The following is an 18,872-nucleotide window of genomic DNA, read 5'->3' as shown; positions in this document are numbered from 1 at the left end:
ATACCTACCAAATTTGAACGTTATTGGTCCGGTAGATTTTTAGTTCTGCGAGTGAGTGAGTGAGTCAGTCAGTCAGTCAGTGAGTGAGTGCCATTTCGCTTTTATATAGATTTGATTGAAAAACAATAACAGGTATCAAGTACCCTTCCATTTTATCACTGCACAACTAGCTTCAACTCTTCAAAACCCATTTTCAATTGTAATGGTTATTTGTACTAGACATTTGACTCTTGAAGAGTTTTGTTGTTATTTATTGAAGTTTTTCAGTTTATCGTATTGATAGTTTGACACCTTGTGAGACCGGCCTCCAGTCAACATTCCAGATTCGGAATCAAAACCAGAATGGTATTCCGGAATCGTATCCCCAGACAATGAAACCAGTTGCGTTGTGATAAAATGTAAGAGTATTTGATATATTCAATTGTGTTTTAATCATTTCAGTAGCCCTAAAAAGAAAAGCGAGTACATAATGCAAAGTATGGATACGTGACAAAACCAAATCTTCGAGGAAAATTTTCGATTTGGATTATCACTTTGGAGAAAGAATGTGTGGAAACATGAATAAATCTAAAAAAAATCCAGTAAACAGAACAAAAGTGTGTAGTAGAATTTTAAACACGGCACATCTAGATTCATCTCAAACAGCCAGTATTTCAAATGATTCAGACCAACGCCTCCCATTGCACCAATACTGATCGTTTGCAGTGATCAGAGTTGCGTAGTGGCCGGGATAGATGGAGGGGGTAGAGACGCAGAGCGTCCCTAGAGTAGAACATCTTCAGCGTCGACACTTTGTTGAGAAGCGTCGTGACGCTTTCAAAGTTAAGTCTAGAGTCGCCAGGGTAGAGCAGCGGACTCAACATTCCAACCCTCATACAAAAATAAAATCTTTTTGTGTAAGTGCTCTCTCTCCTGCTCGATACGGCGGGCATCTCTATCTCTCTCACTCTCTTTTCTCTATCTTTCACTGTGTGATAACGACGTATAAAACGGTGTGCTTTCGAAAAATTGTAAATTTTCTGTTGTCGCGCAAAGTGTTTCTAACAAAAATTGTGTGTGTTCAAACGTCAGGCTGGTAAACCGTGAGTAGAATCCTATTTTTTCATCAATTTTTCCCTGGAAACGGGTCAGTGTTACCGAAAAGTGATAATAGAATCATCTACAAGTGATGGATAACATATCAAATTTGTGAATATTTTTTTTAATTTTGTCTACGGAATCCCTGGATTGTGGTTGAAATTCCATAATATTCTTACTTATATACAATTCAGATAGGTTGGACTGTTTGTAGGCTAATTTTACTTGAGGTGTTACTGCTTTCTTCTTATTTTCTGGCAGAGGAAAAGTATTATGAATACATTATTTTTTTATTCGTTTGGTAGAGAAAATTATTAAAACATTCCTGCATATTTCGTTGAATACAGGTATCAGGTTAACGAAATTCTTGATGATATCCTATAAAATTAATAAAACTAAAAAAATACTAGTATATAAAAGGACAAGGTAGAGTAGATGAAAGGACAAACATCAAATCGATGAAATGATACTAGTTTTCTGAGGTTTCATTTGAAGGTCTTTTTGAGGTCCTAGAAGCTGAAATTATTATTTGATTTATAATTCAAGTCAAATTCAAACTGCAATCAAATACTATGGTAATTTGATACCTGGATGAATCACCAGAATATATTTTTGTAGAATTTGTCAAAAAATTAAAGTGGATGAGGAAAGATTGGTCTCGTATTATGTTACTTTTAGCAAATGAGAGATAGGTTTGAAAGCTCGATGTTTTTTGAAAAGTTGATACAAATGACTACAGTTATCTCCTTCATGAGATGAGATATCTTTGGAAATGTGAAAGTTTGATCTTCAAAGGACTTCGAAATTTGAATGTCGAGAAGATAATAATTGTAAGCCCTAGTCTACTGAATCTATGAGCTCCAATTTTATTTTTATTTTCAACTTATTCAAGTCCTTTTCAGGAAATTATTACATCAATACGTCCGTCCGTTCAAAGCACTGGTTTAGTATCACACTCGTTTAGTTGGTGGGCTACTTCTTTCGAGATCAAATAATTTCTGGAATAGATTCATTTTTGATCAGCTTGATCTCAAAGTCATTTAAAGAGCAAACCGTGTTACATTAGTTGAAAAGTATTAATCATTTTTGACTTTAATTTCTTGTGACATATCATATCTTCGGAAATTCTTGTGGTTAGCTTGAATATCTATCTCTCATTATTACATATCACCCAATTCGTGGAATGTTCACTATTTACTTTTAATTAGGTAGGTCCATGTTATAATGACAGTATTTAATTGACATTGGTATTGCTATCCTTGTCTATCATTCGATAAAGCTGATAGCGCTATCCTCTTCTAGCTCCGCAACGTTGCTAGGTCGTTCGTCGTTCTTCAACAATGAAGAAGTTTAATTAGTTAACAAAATGTCCAATCTCAATTATGAAAGTTTAAAGATCTAATCATTGAAAAAATTATTTTCTTGACGAATAAAATATAATGGATTATAATTAACAAGGATGTACAGTTAATATTACATCAAATACATAAATATATAAATACATAAATAATATCGGGATCAGCTATCCTGTATAGATAACAGTGGCAAGGCAGAGAATCGGCAACGCAGCTCCTATCTTTCTCCACTGCCATTAAAACGTAGACCTTACTATTGACGATCATCTATGCTTCATTATGTTCTTGTTCCTGAGAACTGTTTATCACCAAAAATGATACAGTATCACCACACATGATACAGTATCATCAACACATGATACAGTATCATTTCAACTTGATACACAACACCAAAATTTGATACAAAACTTCCAAACTTTGAATGAATTCTACAAAACATGGGATATTTTCTTATGCTATCTTTTCTCTATGGTATCACCATAAATGATACAGTATCACCACAAAATGATACAGTATCACCACACATGATACAGTATCATCTAAACTTGATCCACAACCTCAAGATTTGATACAAAGCTTCCAAACTTTGAATGAATTCTACAAACCATGGGATATCTTCTTATGCTATCTTTTCTCTATGGTATCACCATAAATGATACAGTATCACCACAAAATAATACAGTATCACCACACATGATACAGTATCATCTCAACTTGATACACAACATCAACATTTGATACAAAACTTCCAAACTTTGAATTAATTCTACAAGCCATGGGATATCTTCTTATGCTATCTTTTCTCTATAGTATCACCATAAATGATACAGTATCAATACACATGATATAATATCAATACAATATGATACATTATCATCTCAACTTGATACACAACATCAACATTTGATACAAAACTTCCAAACTTTGAATGAATTCTACAAACCATGGGATATCTTCTTATGCTATCGTTTCTCTACGGTAGTACTGAGAAAATAGAGAACAGTTTTGTTTAATAGACCTCTATTGTAGATGGAATGCTATAAAGAATATATTTTTGGCTCGCATTTGGCAAGTGATCGCAGAGCCTGATGCCTTTTGGCTTCAATCGATTCGTTTAACATTGGCTATTATTAGCCTCAGCTCACGTTATCACCAACAATTAGACCTTGTTTTCAATACGGTCACTACAAAACAACACAAATCCCTTTTTAAAAAATCAGAAGATCCACGAGTAAATTTGATAAATTGAAGACAGTTTGTAGCAAGGTAGGTAGATATCCATCCATCCATCTTGAGATTGAAAATCTTTGAAAATTGGTAAACTGGAGGTCACTTCCTCCAAACTTAAATTGTAGTTTAAACGATCATCTGGCTCAATTAAAAACACATTAATCACATTTATAACACAGACACATTTAATCGTAAAATCGTAAACATTATAATAAATGCGACCATACAAGATTAAACGGGGTTTGTTTATTAGTTGAACCAACTTTGAAGAGAGCGACCCTGAAAGACAGTTTCTAGCAAAGTAGGTAGATATGTATCTATCTATCTAGAGTATGTAATCCTTTGAGAAATAAGTGGGATATGAGAGTTTATTAAAGTAATTTATCTCCCTAACCAGTCAATCTATTTTAGAGATTCAAGTCAAAAGATGAAGAATTTTTTGATTCCATTCAGTACTTATTTATTTAATGTATGAGAAATGTATATTATATCCAACTATCTTGGGTTTATAATCCTTTGAGTAATAAGTGGACATGAGAGTTTATTAACTTAATCCATTTATCTCACCAGTCAATCTATTCCACAGATGTGAAACGAACGATGTAAAATGTCTTGTTTTTTTCTGAGTTTAATAATTGTAGATGATATGAATAAAGTAGCTTTAAAACAACTTGGCAGGAGTCAGGATCAGGGCCCTGTTTCATAAAACTCATAATTCACGTAATACAGGAGAATCATCATTCCAATTACATGCTCAATATAGCCGATAAAATCAGCTGTTCCTGTATTACAGGACTTTTAAGTTTTTATGAAACAGGGGCCAGATGTTGTTTATCCTTCTATGTTTCCAATACTGCTCCCAATACTAAGTCTTAGAGAAGCCTTCTCTGATTGGCTCTAGTAGCATCTAATCTTGATTAAAATCATGGTTCGCTCATTGGTACTGTGAGGTGACGTCATTCTAAGACGGTTCAATTTGGTTTGATTCTTGTACAAATAATAGTCAGTCTGCAATTGATTGATACTATTATTGATTATCCTTCATATGATTGACACTTGGCTCCTCTCTCCTTTTTTTATTGCTTTTCCATATCATATATTGATTGATATTTATTGGATAATCAATCTGATAGATTTATGGATCGCTAGCATCATTCAATATTCCATATTGCAATCGTTGTTCTAGTTAGACAGACTACGAGAACAAAAACAAGATGAAACGGGAGAAATTGAAGAATAAGAATAAATAGAAGAATAATAGTAAGAAAGGAAAAGGAGAAGAAGAAGAAGAAGTAAAGTCTGAAAAAACCTAGCAGTGGCTAGCCTAGACTGGGATTTGGAGCGTCCAAAAATAGAGATGAGCGCTGAAACTGTGCGAGCAGATCTAAGCGCAACATTGAAGCGACGTTATAAAGAACAAATACAGAATGGCCTCATCTCAGCCAGCACAAAACTGTGTACAAAACCGTACAACAAGTTGCCTAATTAGCACCGTTAATCATTAGAATCTTTGGATTTATATTTTCTCTCGCTCAATTAAAAACAATTTCTAGTTTAATTGAAAATAAAAATCTGGTGTGGTGCACTCACACAACTTTCCTTGCCGTTATGAAAATTGATCACCTGACGCTAGTGTTCCCGCGCATCTCAAGTCTACTATTCAAAGATTTAGCCAGCTGGTGACAGGGCAATAACGCTGGAGACACACATGAGGTCTGCTATCTCTTCATAGTGAATGATTTAATAGAATCAACAATAATTTGCAATTAAATAATCACATTTTCTCAAATTTAAAGCTTATTTTCAATTTTAGGTGAAATTGTTACTGAACATTAATTGTAGAGATTTTCATGCTCAATCTACTCCACTTGATTTTTCTTGTTTCAATTGTATCTGAAGCCTGATAATTGGAAATCTATCTGCATTGATGGGACGGAGCTCCTGAAATTTTTACAGATATGAGACTTGTGGCAGTTGATAGAGCTTATCGATGACTATTTTAGGTATCAATTTGATCAAAATCGTTGGAGCCGTTTCCGAGAAAATCACGAAAAACCCTGTTTTTGACAACATTTTCGCCATTTTAGCCGCCATCTTGAATTGCGTTTGATCGAAATTGTTCGTGTCGGATCCTTTTAGTGAAAGGACCTTAAGTTCCAAATCTCAAGTCATTCCGTTAATTGGGAGATGAGATATCGTGTACACAGACGCACATACACTCATATACACACACACACACACACACACACAACACACACACACACACACACACACACACACACACACACACACACACACACACACACACACACACATACAGACCAATACCCAAAAACCAGTTTTTTGGACTCAGGGGACTTTGAAACGTATAGAAATTTAGAAATTGGGGTACCTTGATTTTTTTCGGAAAGCAATACTTTCCTTACCTATGGTAATAGGGCAAGGAAAGTAAAAATAGATGTTTAACTAATCTCTATCGTGAGGTCCACGTTATAATGACAGTATTTGATTAACTTAGTTTTTTCTTGTCTATCATTCAATTATTTTGAATTAAGAATATAATCTCTAGTTTGAATCAAAAGACAAGATAACCTCTAACCTCTGTGGTGTGATCAACGTTAAAATGGCAGTATTTGTTTAAAAAGTTGGGTACAGCGTGTTGCCTACTTAGCGCCTTCAACCATTACAATCTGTAGATTTATATGTCGCTCGGTCAATTCAAAATAATCTCTGGTTTAATTAAAAAAAAAAAACTAGATATTTGACTAATCACTATCAATAGCAGAATTTGATTAACATTTTTGTTGCTATCCTTATATATAATTTAATTATTTTTTGAATTAAATATAATCTCAAGTTTGATTGAAAATACTAGTCTCTACAGTGATGCCCACGTTATAATGGCATGTTATTTGATTAGCATGGTGCTGCTATCCTTGTCTATCATTTGACAAAGCAGATAGCACCATCCCTTTCTACCTCTGCAACGATGCCAGATCGTTTTCAACAATATGAAAATATAATTGATTAACAAAATATTTCAAGTTTTATTTTCTCGAAATTCTTTGAGCTCTCTGAAAATTTATAAAATTATTCTGGTGAATCAAATTTTTCATATTCTTCAACTGTCATCAACATGGAGGAATGTCCTCCCCCTCTAACACCCTCTCTCTCACACTTTCTCACACACAATCACTTCTACTTTCTCTCTGTCTCTCTCTTTTGGTAGAGAGTTACTAGGAAGGATATTTTTAATATTCTTTCCAAAGAATGGACATTGATACGTCCAAAGCTCCGCCAATTTATGTAGATGCATTACAATATTATCTTGTATAGTTATTCCAAATTGTCTTTTTTCATATCATTGTACAGTTCAATAATTATTTTCTCAGTTTATGTTATGTAGATTCATCTAAAACTTTGCTGTATTGTAAGCTACTGTATAAGTGTAAAAGCCAGTATATATTGTAATCTACATAAATAGAGTACTCAATCAATCAATCTTTCTTTCCCCTTCAAACAATTGTTCCGATATTATTTACTCAATGAAATTTAATTAAAAAGACACAACGATTTATTTATGTACGAAGATGAAGATTCAGGCTCAATATATTTATTCATTCAACAATGGTTACTTATAAGGAATACCGTACAGTATAGGCCTGAATTAAATCTCACTAAAGATAACAACCGGTCTGTAGAAACGACATTTCTCTTCAATCCTATTGGTCGACTCCCACCAATCACGAGCAAGTACACTTCAGTGGTAGAAGTGGAAGCCCCGCCCACAACCAGCTCTCATTGGCTCTCTCCCAAACGTCATAGCACAGTCTCCAGTTTTTTTTAACCATACTATTCCAATCACTACGATAGACAAATTCTATTATTCAATAACCGTATCATATAATGAATGACTCCGATAATACATGTATAAAAAACTCTAATCTAGTCTAATTCATTTGACCCGTACTTTGTGTTGCACAAAAACCTGTTAAATTCAAATCATGATGAATTCTTATCTAGTCTAATTTATTTGACCCGTACTTTGTGTTGCACAAAAACCTGTTAAATTTAAATCATGATGAACTCTAATCTAATCTAATTCATTCGACCCGTACTTTCTTTGTGTTGCACAAAGACCTGTTAAATTTAAATCATGATGAACTCTAATCTAGTCTAATTCATTTGACCCGTACTTTGTGTTGCACAAAGACCTGTTAAATTTAAATCATGATGAACTCTAATCTAGTCTAATTCATTTGACCCGTACTTTCTTTGTGTTGCACAAAGACCTGTTGAATTTTTAATCATGATTAAATGCAACAAGAACCAATCAGAGGAGGCTATTTTGCAAAAGAAGGTTTCTCTGATTGGTTCTCGTGACATCTAATCACGGATATAAAGTAACCAGCTTCTGTGTAACTTAGACAATAAGTTCTATCTTAATTAATTAATGATAAAACGATGATTTGCTACAATATTCAGGGACCGAATGTTTCTCATTGATTACTATTTACTTTTAGTTTGTTATTCTAATTCGTAAATACAGTATGTACCACAAATAATTTATTTCAGAAATCATCATCCGTACCGTAACTCTACAATAAAAAATCTCTGTCATGAATTTAATTCGACCCAGTTGAAAATCCAAAATACTCTTCTATTCATAAAATAGAATTATAGTACCCTCTGGAATTAATAAAATAATAGATTAAGGAAACAAATTATAACAACTAGTTTCAGTGTTCATACCGTCGTCAGGTTATAAAAATAAATTTTAAATAAACGTTTACTTATAAGACTAATGAATACTATTAGTAAACGTTTATTTTCAACCTGACGATTGTGTGAGCACTGAAGCTAGTTGTTATAATTTGAATTCTCAATCTATTTTTCTATTAATTTCAAAGTGTACTATAATTCTATTTTATTTAAATAAAAGGAAGTAGCCCTGAATTTATACATTTCAAAAATACTCATTTGAACCTCTATCTGGGAAACAATATCGGATCAGTAGGAAACTTCTATTTGGGAGTAGATATATAATTAATTTCAAAATGTTTATACAAATTCATAATTAATTTTTGTGACACCTCTGTTCTAGATTTACTCTAACATCCTAAATGACTTGTGAGCACTCTCAAAATAGGTTCTAGTGTGTCACAGAACTCATTTATTTTTCAATCACTAATCACAAGTAACAATAAAATTCTATATTTTGGTTTATGTGTTTATTTATTCAGTTAATTTCTTGTTTACAGTCTCCTTCCCTAATCAAAGATGTCGGACGATGAGGAAGTGTACTCGTAAGTATTTTGACAACCATTATTTTTTATTTATAGTTAAATTTGTAATCTTCATCTATCATTTCTCATCTATTTTCCTTTATACAAACTTATGTCCTCCTGACCAAAAACTACACAACATCTTAAAGAATTTAGAAATATACAGTGTATATTATGTAGGCATTTGAGACGCTATATATTTGTTGTGTATCTGCCATACCCTAAATAAATATAGGTAATTACCATTTGTTCGATTTACTTTGTATTCTTCATGTGTTGAGCTTGAAAACTCTACTCATTCTTCCATTTCATTTTTTCATCAGTCTTTTCAAAATATGTTAAGCCTAACTTGTTTATTGCAAGTCTATCCTCACATTGTAACACTACTTCTTAATAGACTCGGGTTCATATATTGGAGTACATTAGACTGCTATTTTATTATTGGAATAAATTGAATTGTACTTCAATTTCACATGACAATCATTTCTCAGCATTCCTCTCTAGAAAAAAGTTTCTTTTCTTAAGCTGTGTTTACACCGAAGCTATTAACAAAATGTTAATAACTTAATCATATAGATTCTATCAGATTGAACAGAACTTGACAAACACATATGTTCATCATGTGTATGATAAGTTATGTTCAATCTAATAGAATCTATGAAGATTAAGTTATTAACATTTTGTTAATAACTTTGGTGTAAACGCAGCTTTAGAATGAATACGATAATGCTCTTTCAATATCTGTCATAGCCTTTGATAACCAACCAATTCCATTAAAAGATAACACGAGTTTATCATCCTTATTCAAAGAGTTTATATCATCCTTATTTAAAGAGTTCAACAAATTTACGACAAGACTTGAGTTTGTGGCCTAGGCCCGACTTGACATTAAACACTGGTGTGCGTTTTGAATGGTTGCTACCATCGGACTTCCATATAACAAGAGTAAAGATAAAGAAAAATTAGAATTGAATCGTCTTCAACTGTTGCAATTTATTTTACAGAAACTTGAAATTTATATTGTATTATTTAAGTCTTGTCATCTCTCACTTCTCAAATGATTACTGTTCTGTCATCTACAACATGATTCATTGTGCTCTTTCTATGATCCAATGGATTCTATGATTTTCTATTTATGAAATATGGGAATGGAGCAGTTTTGGACTAAACCTGTTGCTTTTGCCCAGCTATTTATTTAATTGACAATCACAAATCATAATTGAAATATGATTGGGAGAAGACAACAGGCATAGCCATAACTGTCTTCACCAAATTTTTACAAAAAGTTTCAAAAAAGAATGAGGTTATAATTTCACTTTTCACTTCAAAAAGTCCAATTTCCACTTCAAAACTAATGACTAAACTAAAAATGTTAAATTTTGATATTTAAAAACTATTTTACTCAAATCTATATAATATTCAGTTTTATCTATAGATTAGTATGATTTATAATTATTTTATTGATGAATAAATCTGAATATTCATTTCAGAATTCTTAAGCTATCTTCTATCTCCAATACTAATTCCCTATTCATTATTTTCAGAAAAGTTCTATTTATGCTTCACTATCATATTATTTCTCTATTGCTTCACTATCACTTCACATTGTTTTTTAATCATTTCACTATCATATTATTTATTTTGCTTCTCTATCATAATACTAATCCTGGCATTCATCGTATGTCTGAGAAGATTAAATTCTCATTTTTTCCTCTAACTACAAATCTCCAATACTCAATCCCTATTCATTATTTTCAGTTAAGTTCTATTTATGGTTCACTATCATATTATTTCTCTATTGTTTCACTATCACTTCACATTGTTTTTTAATCATTTCACTACCATATTACTCATTTTGCTTCTCCATCATAATACTAATCTGGCATTCATCATTATGTCTGAGAAGATCAAATTCTCATTTTCTCCTCTCTATATTATTTTATCTAACTCATATTATTTTTACTTATAATCTCATATATTCTAATTTCAAATTACTAAAAACAATATAAAAACCTTGTAGTACCCTTTATTATTAAAAACTTTAAAATATTTCAACGACTAGTTTCGACCTCAACTTAGGTCTTTTTCAAATTTCAACTTGAAAATGACCCAAGTTAGGGTCAAAACTAGTCGTTGAAATATTTTAAAGTTTTCAATAATAAAGGGTACTACAAGGTTTTTATATTGTTCTTATTAATTTGTACAAAAGTAGCCATGTCAATGAAGTGTTTTACTCTCATTTCATCTCATTCTATTCTTGTTTTCATATTTAGTTATTTATTCATTACTATTATTTGTCTAGATAATTTATGACATTTATTTATTTATTACTATTATTTGTCTAGATAATTTATGAAATTGTAGATAAGCGCTCGTTTCAATCTCAATATATCTCAGAGAGAAACTGCAAGGGATAAGTAGTAATAATTACTTTTCAATATCATGAAGTTTTTACCCTATAGTGGTAGTAGTATCAGGAATGTTTTCTTGTAATAGTTGATTATTCATTATTTAAATTTCCATCATTTCCACTCAAATACTGCATTAAAAATATTATCTGAACTTGAATTCTTATGATTGGTACCGTAGTTAACTTATTTGCTAAGCATGAAACTTTGTAGCATTGGTCGTATTACCCCTATTAAAACTTCCATTCACTTTTGTATTTGATTGGAATACGGAGATGATAAATATTATATATCCTATGATTTGTGATTTACCTTGTATGAAGTAGATATTATATTTTGAACTGTCTATACTCTTGCATTATTTTACATTCTGCATCTTTTGAACTCTATTGAATTCTATGCCTGTTGTATTATACAATTCACCATAACAATATATTGATATTTTGTTGATTGTAAATTGAATGATTTGATTCCCTGGAGAGAAAATACTTTTTAGTAGTAGGGTAGTTGATTTATGATACTTTGCATTCTGTTTCGATGTATTGGTTGATTTTTCTCTCAGTATTTTGTCGATTAATGCATGTTGTAATTTTTATTTTACAGCGAGTCTGAGGAAGAAACGTAAGTTACACACAAATTCAACCATTTATACAAAACGAATAATTTTTCTATTAATTATTACAATACAAGATAAAACAAAATATAATATTTTTACTTGAACAATAACTCTTTTATCATCCAATAGTTCTCATTTGAAAGAGCTGAACAGAGTTTTTTTTCTTGGAAGATTACTGTAATAATTATTATTATGGAACGAAAATCCAAATTAAATGCTGTAATTCACCCCGAAGACTTCTGCTACTGCAAATATTGACAACAGAGTAAACAAATTGATGGAAATTCGATGAGCGCTACTATTCAAAAATTATTTGTCAGCCCTGTTGTCAATATTTGCAGTAGCAGAAGTCTTCGGGGTGAATTTAATTTGGATTTTTGTTCAATAATGATAATAATTAGCTCATTAGCATTTGAATAATAATTGCAATATCTCAGTAATTCCCATCTGATTACAGTAAGAGATGTAGATTACAAAAAAAATACAGGAAAAGTATAGGAATTAATTCCATTATTGGGTTCAATATCATAACTAATTGAAAATAATAATTTCTAAGTTTATCAAGGTTCCACATCTAGTGTATGGATGTATGGCCCAAAATAATCCTATATAAAATTATATTCTACAATCAGTATTATGATCTACGAACTTTCAATATTGTTTCATAACGCTAATCTATATCTTGTGAATGTTACCATAGCATATTAATCTATCATAATAATATTATCAAATATATTTTCAGCATAATATGTGACTGAATAATGTATTGTATTCAATTTGATTGAGTTACTTGATGAATTAGCATTTAAATTGATAACATAATTGTTAAATCTCGTATCAGAAACCATCAATAATATAATAACATTATAAATATAATTTATACGTCAATAATTAATATGCTGTCTACATATTATTCAATATCAAATGTTAAACATGATATGAGGTTTCTCAATGAATTAGCATTTAAATAAAAACTATTTTATAAAAACACTATCAGTACAAATACTACATCAATTGATCTGTTTATATATTTCTCAACAGTATTCTTCATTAATCTATTTTTCTGATATTATAGGAGGTAGGTAATGCGCCAGTTAGCAAAAATTGCGAGTTTTGTAAGATTTATCAAACTATATTTACCTGTATTTCTTGCAAATTGGCATCATCCCTTGCATTTAACAGTGTTTGAATTTACTTTCATCCCTATCAATTTTACCTTCATTGTAAATTTTTCATGCCTTGTATGAGAAATGGTTTTCAAATACTGTACTGATATTACCGTAGGCTTTGATAACCGTAATAAAACGATTATTTGATTATCCGATATAAATATATATTATTACGCAGCTTTATTAGGGAGCTTTGGACTATTATACGGCGAGGTGGTACTATCCTTGGGTCTCCTTACCATTGAGAGCCATACGCTAATAGTAATAAGAAACAAAGATGGATTCATGTTTCACCAATGACAAAATAGTGTGTACAAGGAAGTATATTGATTTATAATAAACAATTTCATCCATTATACTCTCTCAAAATTTAATAAATAATCAACTCATATATTTACAGTAGTATATGTCTAAGGAACAGCTTAAAATTTTTGTGAGAGTTGTTTGAATTTATTGAATAATCACCCAACCTCGTATTATATTTTCTAAACATTCATTGAAATTGTTTATTTCTTCGAAGCTATCAATCTTATACCTACATTTTATTTTTTGATTAATGAATTATTCATTTAACTTGATTCAATAATATATCCATATTAATGATTGGGGAAAAACCACAGTGGAGCTCAAAATTCATTAATTATTTGAAGACCATTTCTCTCATTTTTGAATGGACCTTGAGCCTTTCAAGCACCCACAATATTTGTCAATTGCTATACCCTGTAGAATTTACCAATTTTATAACTATACCCACCACATTTTGTAATTTTTCCCTTATTGATTTGATATTATCCATGATTTTTGTTGTCTATTGCTTTTTGTATCTAGTATTTGTATTTTTATACTGATTTTTGTCGTTTTCTTCTTTTCCCCGAAACTTTTTGAATGCGCCTTGTACAGTCAGCCAGAGCCCGAGCCAGTAAAGAAGACAGAGTAAGTTTTGGGAAAATTTTGAACATTTTTGTGATACGTTCGGTTTTTGAAGGTTTCAGTTTTTCTTCAATAACACATCAACACCATACTTCACCAATATTGATTGGCCAGCTCTTACTGTTTTGCTTCAGATCTGCATTAATCAATTTCAGACACAAAAACTGGTTCAAAAACAAATGGGCTAGCCTAAATTCAATCTGAAAATTAATGGGGACTACAGTGTCCTACAGTGAAAACCTACTTATAATGTACGTGAGCATTCTATTATCATTGGTGTTGCTATCCTTGTCTATCATTCGACAAAGCAGATAGTTCTATCCTTTTATAGCTCCGCAACGTTGCCAGATCGTTTTTAACAGTGTAGAAGTATAACCAATAAACAAAATATTCACTCTCAAATTATTATGAAAATTCAATATTAAATTATTGAAAAATATTTTTTCTTGACGAATAAAATATAATAATAATTGATTTTTAAGAAAGAATGAACAGTTAATATGAGGCTACATACCGGTATCAGCTATCCTCTATAAAAGGCAGTGGCAGGGCAGAGAATCGGCAACGCTGCTCTCCTATTTTTCTCCACTGCCTTTATAAAGTGGAACTGCCGTCATATAATATATTAAAGTCACTGTATTTTTTACCAATCAGATATAATTAGAAAAAGACATTTTGTCAAATCTAAAAGTAGAAAATATTCTATAGATTCTGGTGAAGCGTTCCACTATGCATAATGATAAATATATTACAGAGTACCTTAGTTAATTAAATGTGGAACATATTAATGAAATAACTTCGCAGATACAAAATTCAAGATATTATTGATATTTTTGAAACTCGATAACTGACTTTTTACTGAATGCAATAAATCAATGATAACCTACAGAATTATATTTTATAAATTGATAGAAAATAAATAAATTAGAATAGTATCACTATTAGAAATGATTCTCTACTTATATAATATATTATTTTTTTGAGTGTTTTCAAGAGACTGGCCAACATACACTGAAACACATTTTCTATTTTTCTACTCACAACTTTTATGTCGATTTTTGTTTGAATCTCATACATTTTTCTCTGTCTGTCTGTTTCTTGTATTACCGTACTCAATAATTGGTAATGTTTATCTCACACGTCTCATTACTACAAGGAGTAGCTACTGAAGAAAAGGAAAAATGGAACAAAATAGATCCTTATTCTTGGATGAAATAAATCGATCATTGGAAAATTGGGACCAAAAATTTATTATTGCACTAACTTCAATTTTATATCACTTTAATGAGTTACCTGCTTTTATGTGTTCTGTTTGTTAATTCAATATTATTTTTTAATAGAAATTATGGAGAAATGATAAGAATCTCTATCCTGTTTTGATTTCATAACAATCACTTTTATTTTATTAAATCAATCTTTTCCCTAATAAAAGAGTTGATTTTGGCTTCTGAAAAATTCTCCCTCATCTGAATTTCATTCCATGAAATTAATATTTCTTCATCAAGAGTTGTTTTTATTCTTTTGAGCTATACCTTCATGAATAATATAATCCATCATCAGTTCCAGCTTTTGATTTCATCACATTATTTTCAATGACTCTAATGCATCAATATTATTAATTTTGTCGCTTTATGTAACTTAATCCAATTGCATGTGGAATTTTAACAACAAATTGGTCCTTTTTATTAGACGCATGATTATTCGAGATTTTCGTTCTCTTGCCTATACTGTACAGACTGTAGACTGTAAGTAGATGTAAGATTACTGTTATAATCTGTATCAGTAATAAATTCTATGAATTGAAAAAAATAGTAGCCTATTATTGGTCAATTTTGGTTCTCAAACTAGTATTGTGGGATCTAGTTCATATACTCTAGGTACTTTTCTTACAAGTATGAGGTATTTTCAAGATCTATTTCTTATAACTGGCTGTAGAAAATGTTGATACATCTCTTGTTCTTAAAAAGACGAGATTTGTGTTGGTGATGTTGTGTTTTTCAAATAAAATCACAAGATTTGTGTTTTTTTATCAGAAGCAATAGATAACTATATCTTACAAGAGCTAAAAGATAACTCAATAAGCTCTAAATTATTGTAAGATAAGCTAAATATTTTTGATTCTGTTATATTAAAAAATTTTATGAGGCTGCAACAATCTTCGCTCCAAATTTGAAGTCTTAATGCTTTAGGATAAACATGTATTCTATTAGAAAGTACGCAGTAATAGTTTATTATTGTAATTATTTATGAAAACTCTCTGTAATAACTTTTTTCCAAATTCAAATTGAATTGATATGAAATATCACTTTTTCTGCAGTAAATCTAATAATGTATTTATAATAGGCCTCTAGCTTGCCGCATTATACTTTATCTCATTTTATATTCAACACAGTACCGTATTCTAATACCGTTAGTTTTGTAGAGTGTTTCTATTTGCCTATAGTGGTAGAATTGGTGGACTACATATTTTATCTGGTTGCGTAGAGATAGTTTAATAATTTGTTCATCGTAATTATTGATGTGTTGATATTTTTGATAATAAAACTAATCTAATGCTATCTTCTTTCTCTCTTTTAGGAGTAGGGCCTCCATAAAGTAAGTCCGACTCAAGAAGGTACACTATTACATGCTCGCAATAAAATAATACAGGTCGCTTCAAGGCTCGACTCAATTTGAAACACTTGGGTTTTAAGGTGCACACACACAGGACGTGTGTAAAGTGTCTTGTGTGTAGCCTCCTTATTATCACACAAGTGTGTCAGTTTGTGCCGAGCCTAAATTTGTGCCCGCGATCTGTGAAAACTGTTTTTATGTTCACAAATTTTTGTGTTTTGATTTTTTCTTAATGGAAAGTTTTCAAACAAGTAACGATTTTTTGTGTGTGTACGTTCGTTTTTGTCAAGCACTGTCGTCGGTATGATTTGTCATTACTTTTTGTCACCATCATACCATTTCATTCGTGTTCGTTGGATTTTTTCTGTGAACAATAATTTGTTGAGGTTTTCGTTTCGCGTAGAGCAATTTATTATGACGAGTCCTACCTCCGAGCTCCGAGTACGAAACTATTCAAAATCTAAAATCTATTCAAAACCGAGAATTTCGTTTCAAAGTATAATTATCAAAATCGCAATCTAAAATGCATTACATTCAAATAAATCATTTCCAACTACGATCCAAAATTTTAATTTGAAATATTCAATCCTACCTGAAAGCTTCAAATACTTTATGTCAAAGCATCAATGAGTTCCTCCTCTGATCCTGATGGGCAGAAAAGAATACCATTGACTCTTATGGAAGTGTTCACACAGTGAGAGTGGAAGTGTGTGAACACTCTCATAAGTGCCAAAGTTATTATTTTTTGTTCCCCAGCAGAGCAGATATCTAGCCTACTTAAAAACAGACTTTGCCTCTCAAGAAGAAACTCACAATGAAACTTTTCTATTCTTCTACAACGGAATACAACTTTATTTTTTTGGAACTTATCAATTTTATCGTATATGAAACAGTTTCTGATTTTATCTATTCACTTGAATAGGCTTATGAATTAAAACCATGAACTGGAAGATAAATTCACCGGCATTCAATGCTTTCTTTTAAAAGTTTAATAGATTAATTTGTACCTATCAAATTTTCTAGACAAGACACCACATCGTACATGATTCAATATTTCTATACAATATAATATTTCTTCTAAATTAGATTGTTTGGAGAATTCATTGGATATGATTGTCTAGTTGCCAAAGATTTTTATACAAATAACCTTTCAATCTTTTTATTCTGATTGTGATCCAGGTAGCCTATGTACCTATTTTGATGAAGATTCTCCAATATTCTGACTATTATATTATTGACTCAATATTATTTTTGACACAAATGAATGATTGATAAAATACCAAACGGTTTTAAAAACAATTTTTTTAATATTTCCTACGATTCTTTCTTCAACTTATTTATCCAAACACTTTTATTATGATCAACCATCTCATTCAATGAGACCGTCTGAAACATAATGAGAATACTGTCAAATTTATTTTAAAATCGTTTTAAATTTCACAAACTTCTACAAAATTCCAAGCAATTACACCGAAAAACAATAAATTTTATTCGTGTTCCTCAATCTATGTTCTCCTTTCTGTGTTTTTTTTTATCTCTGAAGCTCAATTTCAATAATATTATTGTTGACATAACAATGTTTTCTAATGATTTGATATATTTCCTTCACATCTTGGCATTAGCTTCATCTCACTATCTCTCTAAAAAAACAATAATAAAAGCTTCAGCTTAACAATAATTTGAAAAAATTGAATTTATTGAAACATATAAAGCTTAACAATCATTAAAGTTTCAAAATTCATCCTCGCTTATCAAAATTTTGTGCTAATTGCATGTGAGAATTCATCATTCATTTCAATTTACTCTCATCGAAAATTACATACTTTTTATTGCGTTCTAATTGCCGATTATTGAATAGCGATTTTCGTGACTTTTTGAAAATAACATTTTCACACAGTTTTTTCATGGACAACTCACGCTACTGCCTGCTTTGAGATAATGCAATTAAACTCAAATTTATGTAGAAAAACTGAATTAATTAATGTAGCACTAGAAAACATTGGTACTTTTTAGAGAGAATTTATTTTAGCAGCCATTTAAGAGACAAATTCATTGTTAACCGGTTTGGAAGCGAATTGAAAATATAAAAAATAATATAATGAGTTTTAGCAACATTTGTAAACTATTGTGATTTATGACAGATCTATATTCTGTGAAGAAAAACCATGATATTATGATATCACCACCAT

At 30.8% G+C, this 18,872-nt stretch overlaps 1 protein-coding gene across 16 annotated transcripts in view; it reads left to right on the top strand.

The window, feature by feature from the left end:
- The first annotated feature begins 740 nt into the window (after window positions 1-740).
- Window positions 741-18,872, top strand: part of LOC111055558 (troponin T) — a 39,651-nt gene continuing 21,519 nt past the window's right edge. For 2 of the 16 annotated variants that reach the window (XM_039438688.1, XM_039438689.1), the window contains exons 1-5: window positions 758-896; window positions 8,924-8,968; window positions 11,959-11,976; window positions 14,041-14,073; window positions 16,648-16,665. In XM_039438688.1, coding sequence (XP_039294622.1) covers window positions 8,943-8,968; window positions 11,959-11,976; window positions 14,041-14,073; window positions 16,648-16,665 — 95 coding nt within the window. In that variant the 5' untranslated portion in view covers window positions 758-896; window positions 8,924-8,942. Of the gene's footprint in view, window positions 1,083-3,401; window positions 3,699-8,923; window positions 8,969-11,958; window positions 11,977-14,040; window positions 14,074-16,647; window positions 16,666-18,872 lie in introns of those variants that run through there. The other 14 variants (XM_039438692.1, XM_039438693.1, XM_039438697.1 and 11 more) reach the window with 11 other exon arrangements.

Source organism: Nilaparvata lugens, chromosome 12 (assembly GCF_014356525.2).
Source record: "Nilaparvata lugens isolate BPH chromosome 12, ASM1435652v1, whole genome shotgun sequence".
In the NCBI taxonomy this organism is placed as follows: Eukaryota; Metazoa; Arthropoda; class Insecta; order Hemiptera; family Delphacidae; genus Nilaparvata; species Nilaparvata lugens.
The sequence above is the reverse complement of the archived record's forward strand: the minus strand, read 5'-3'. Positions and strand labels throughout refer to the sequence as shown.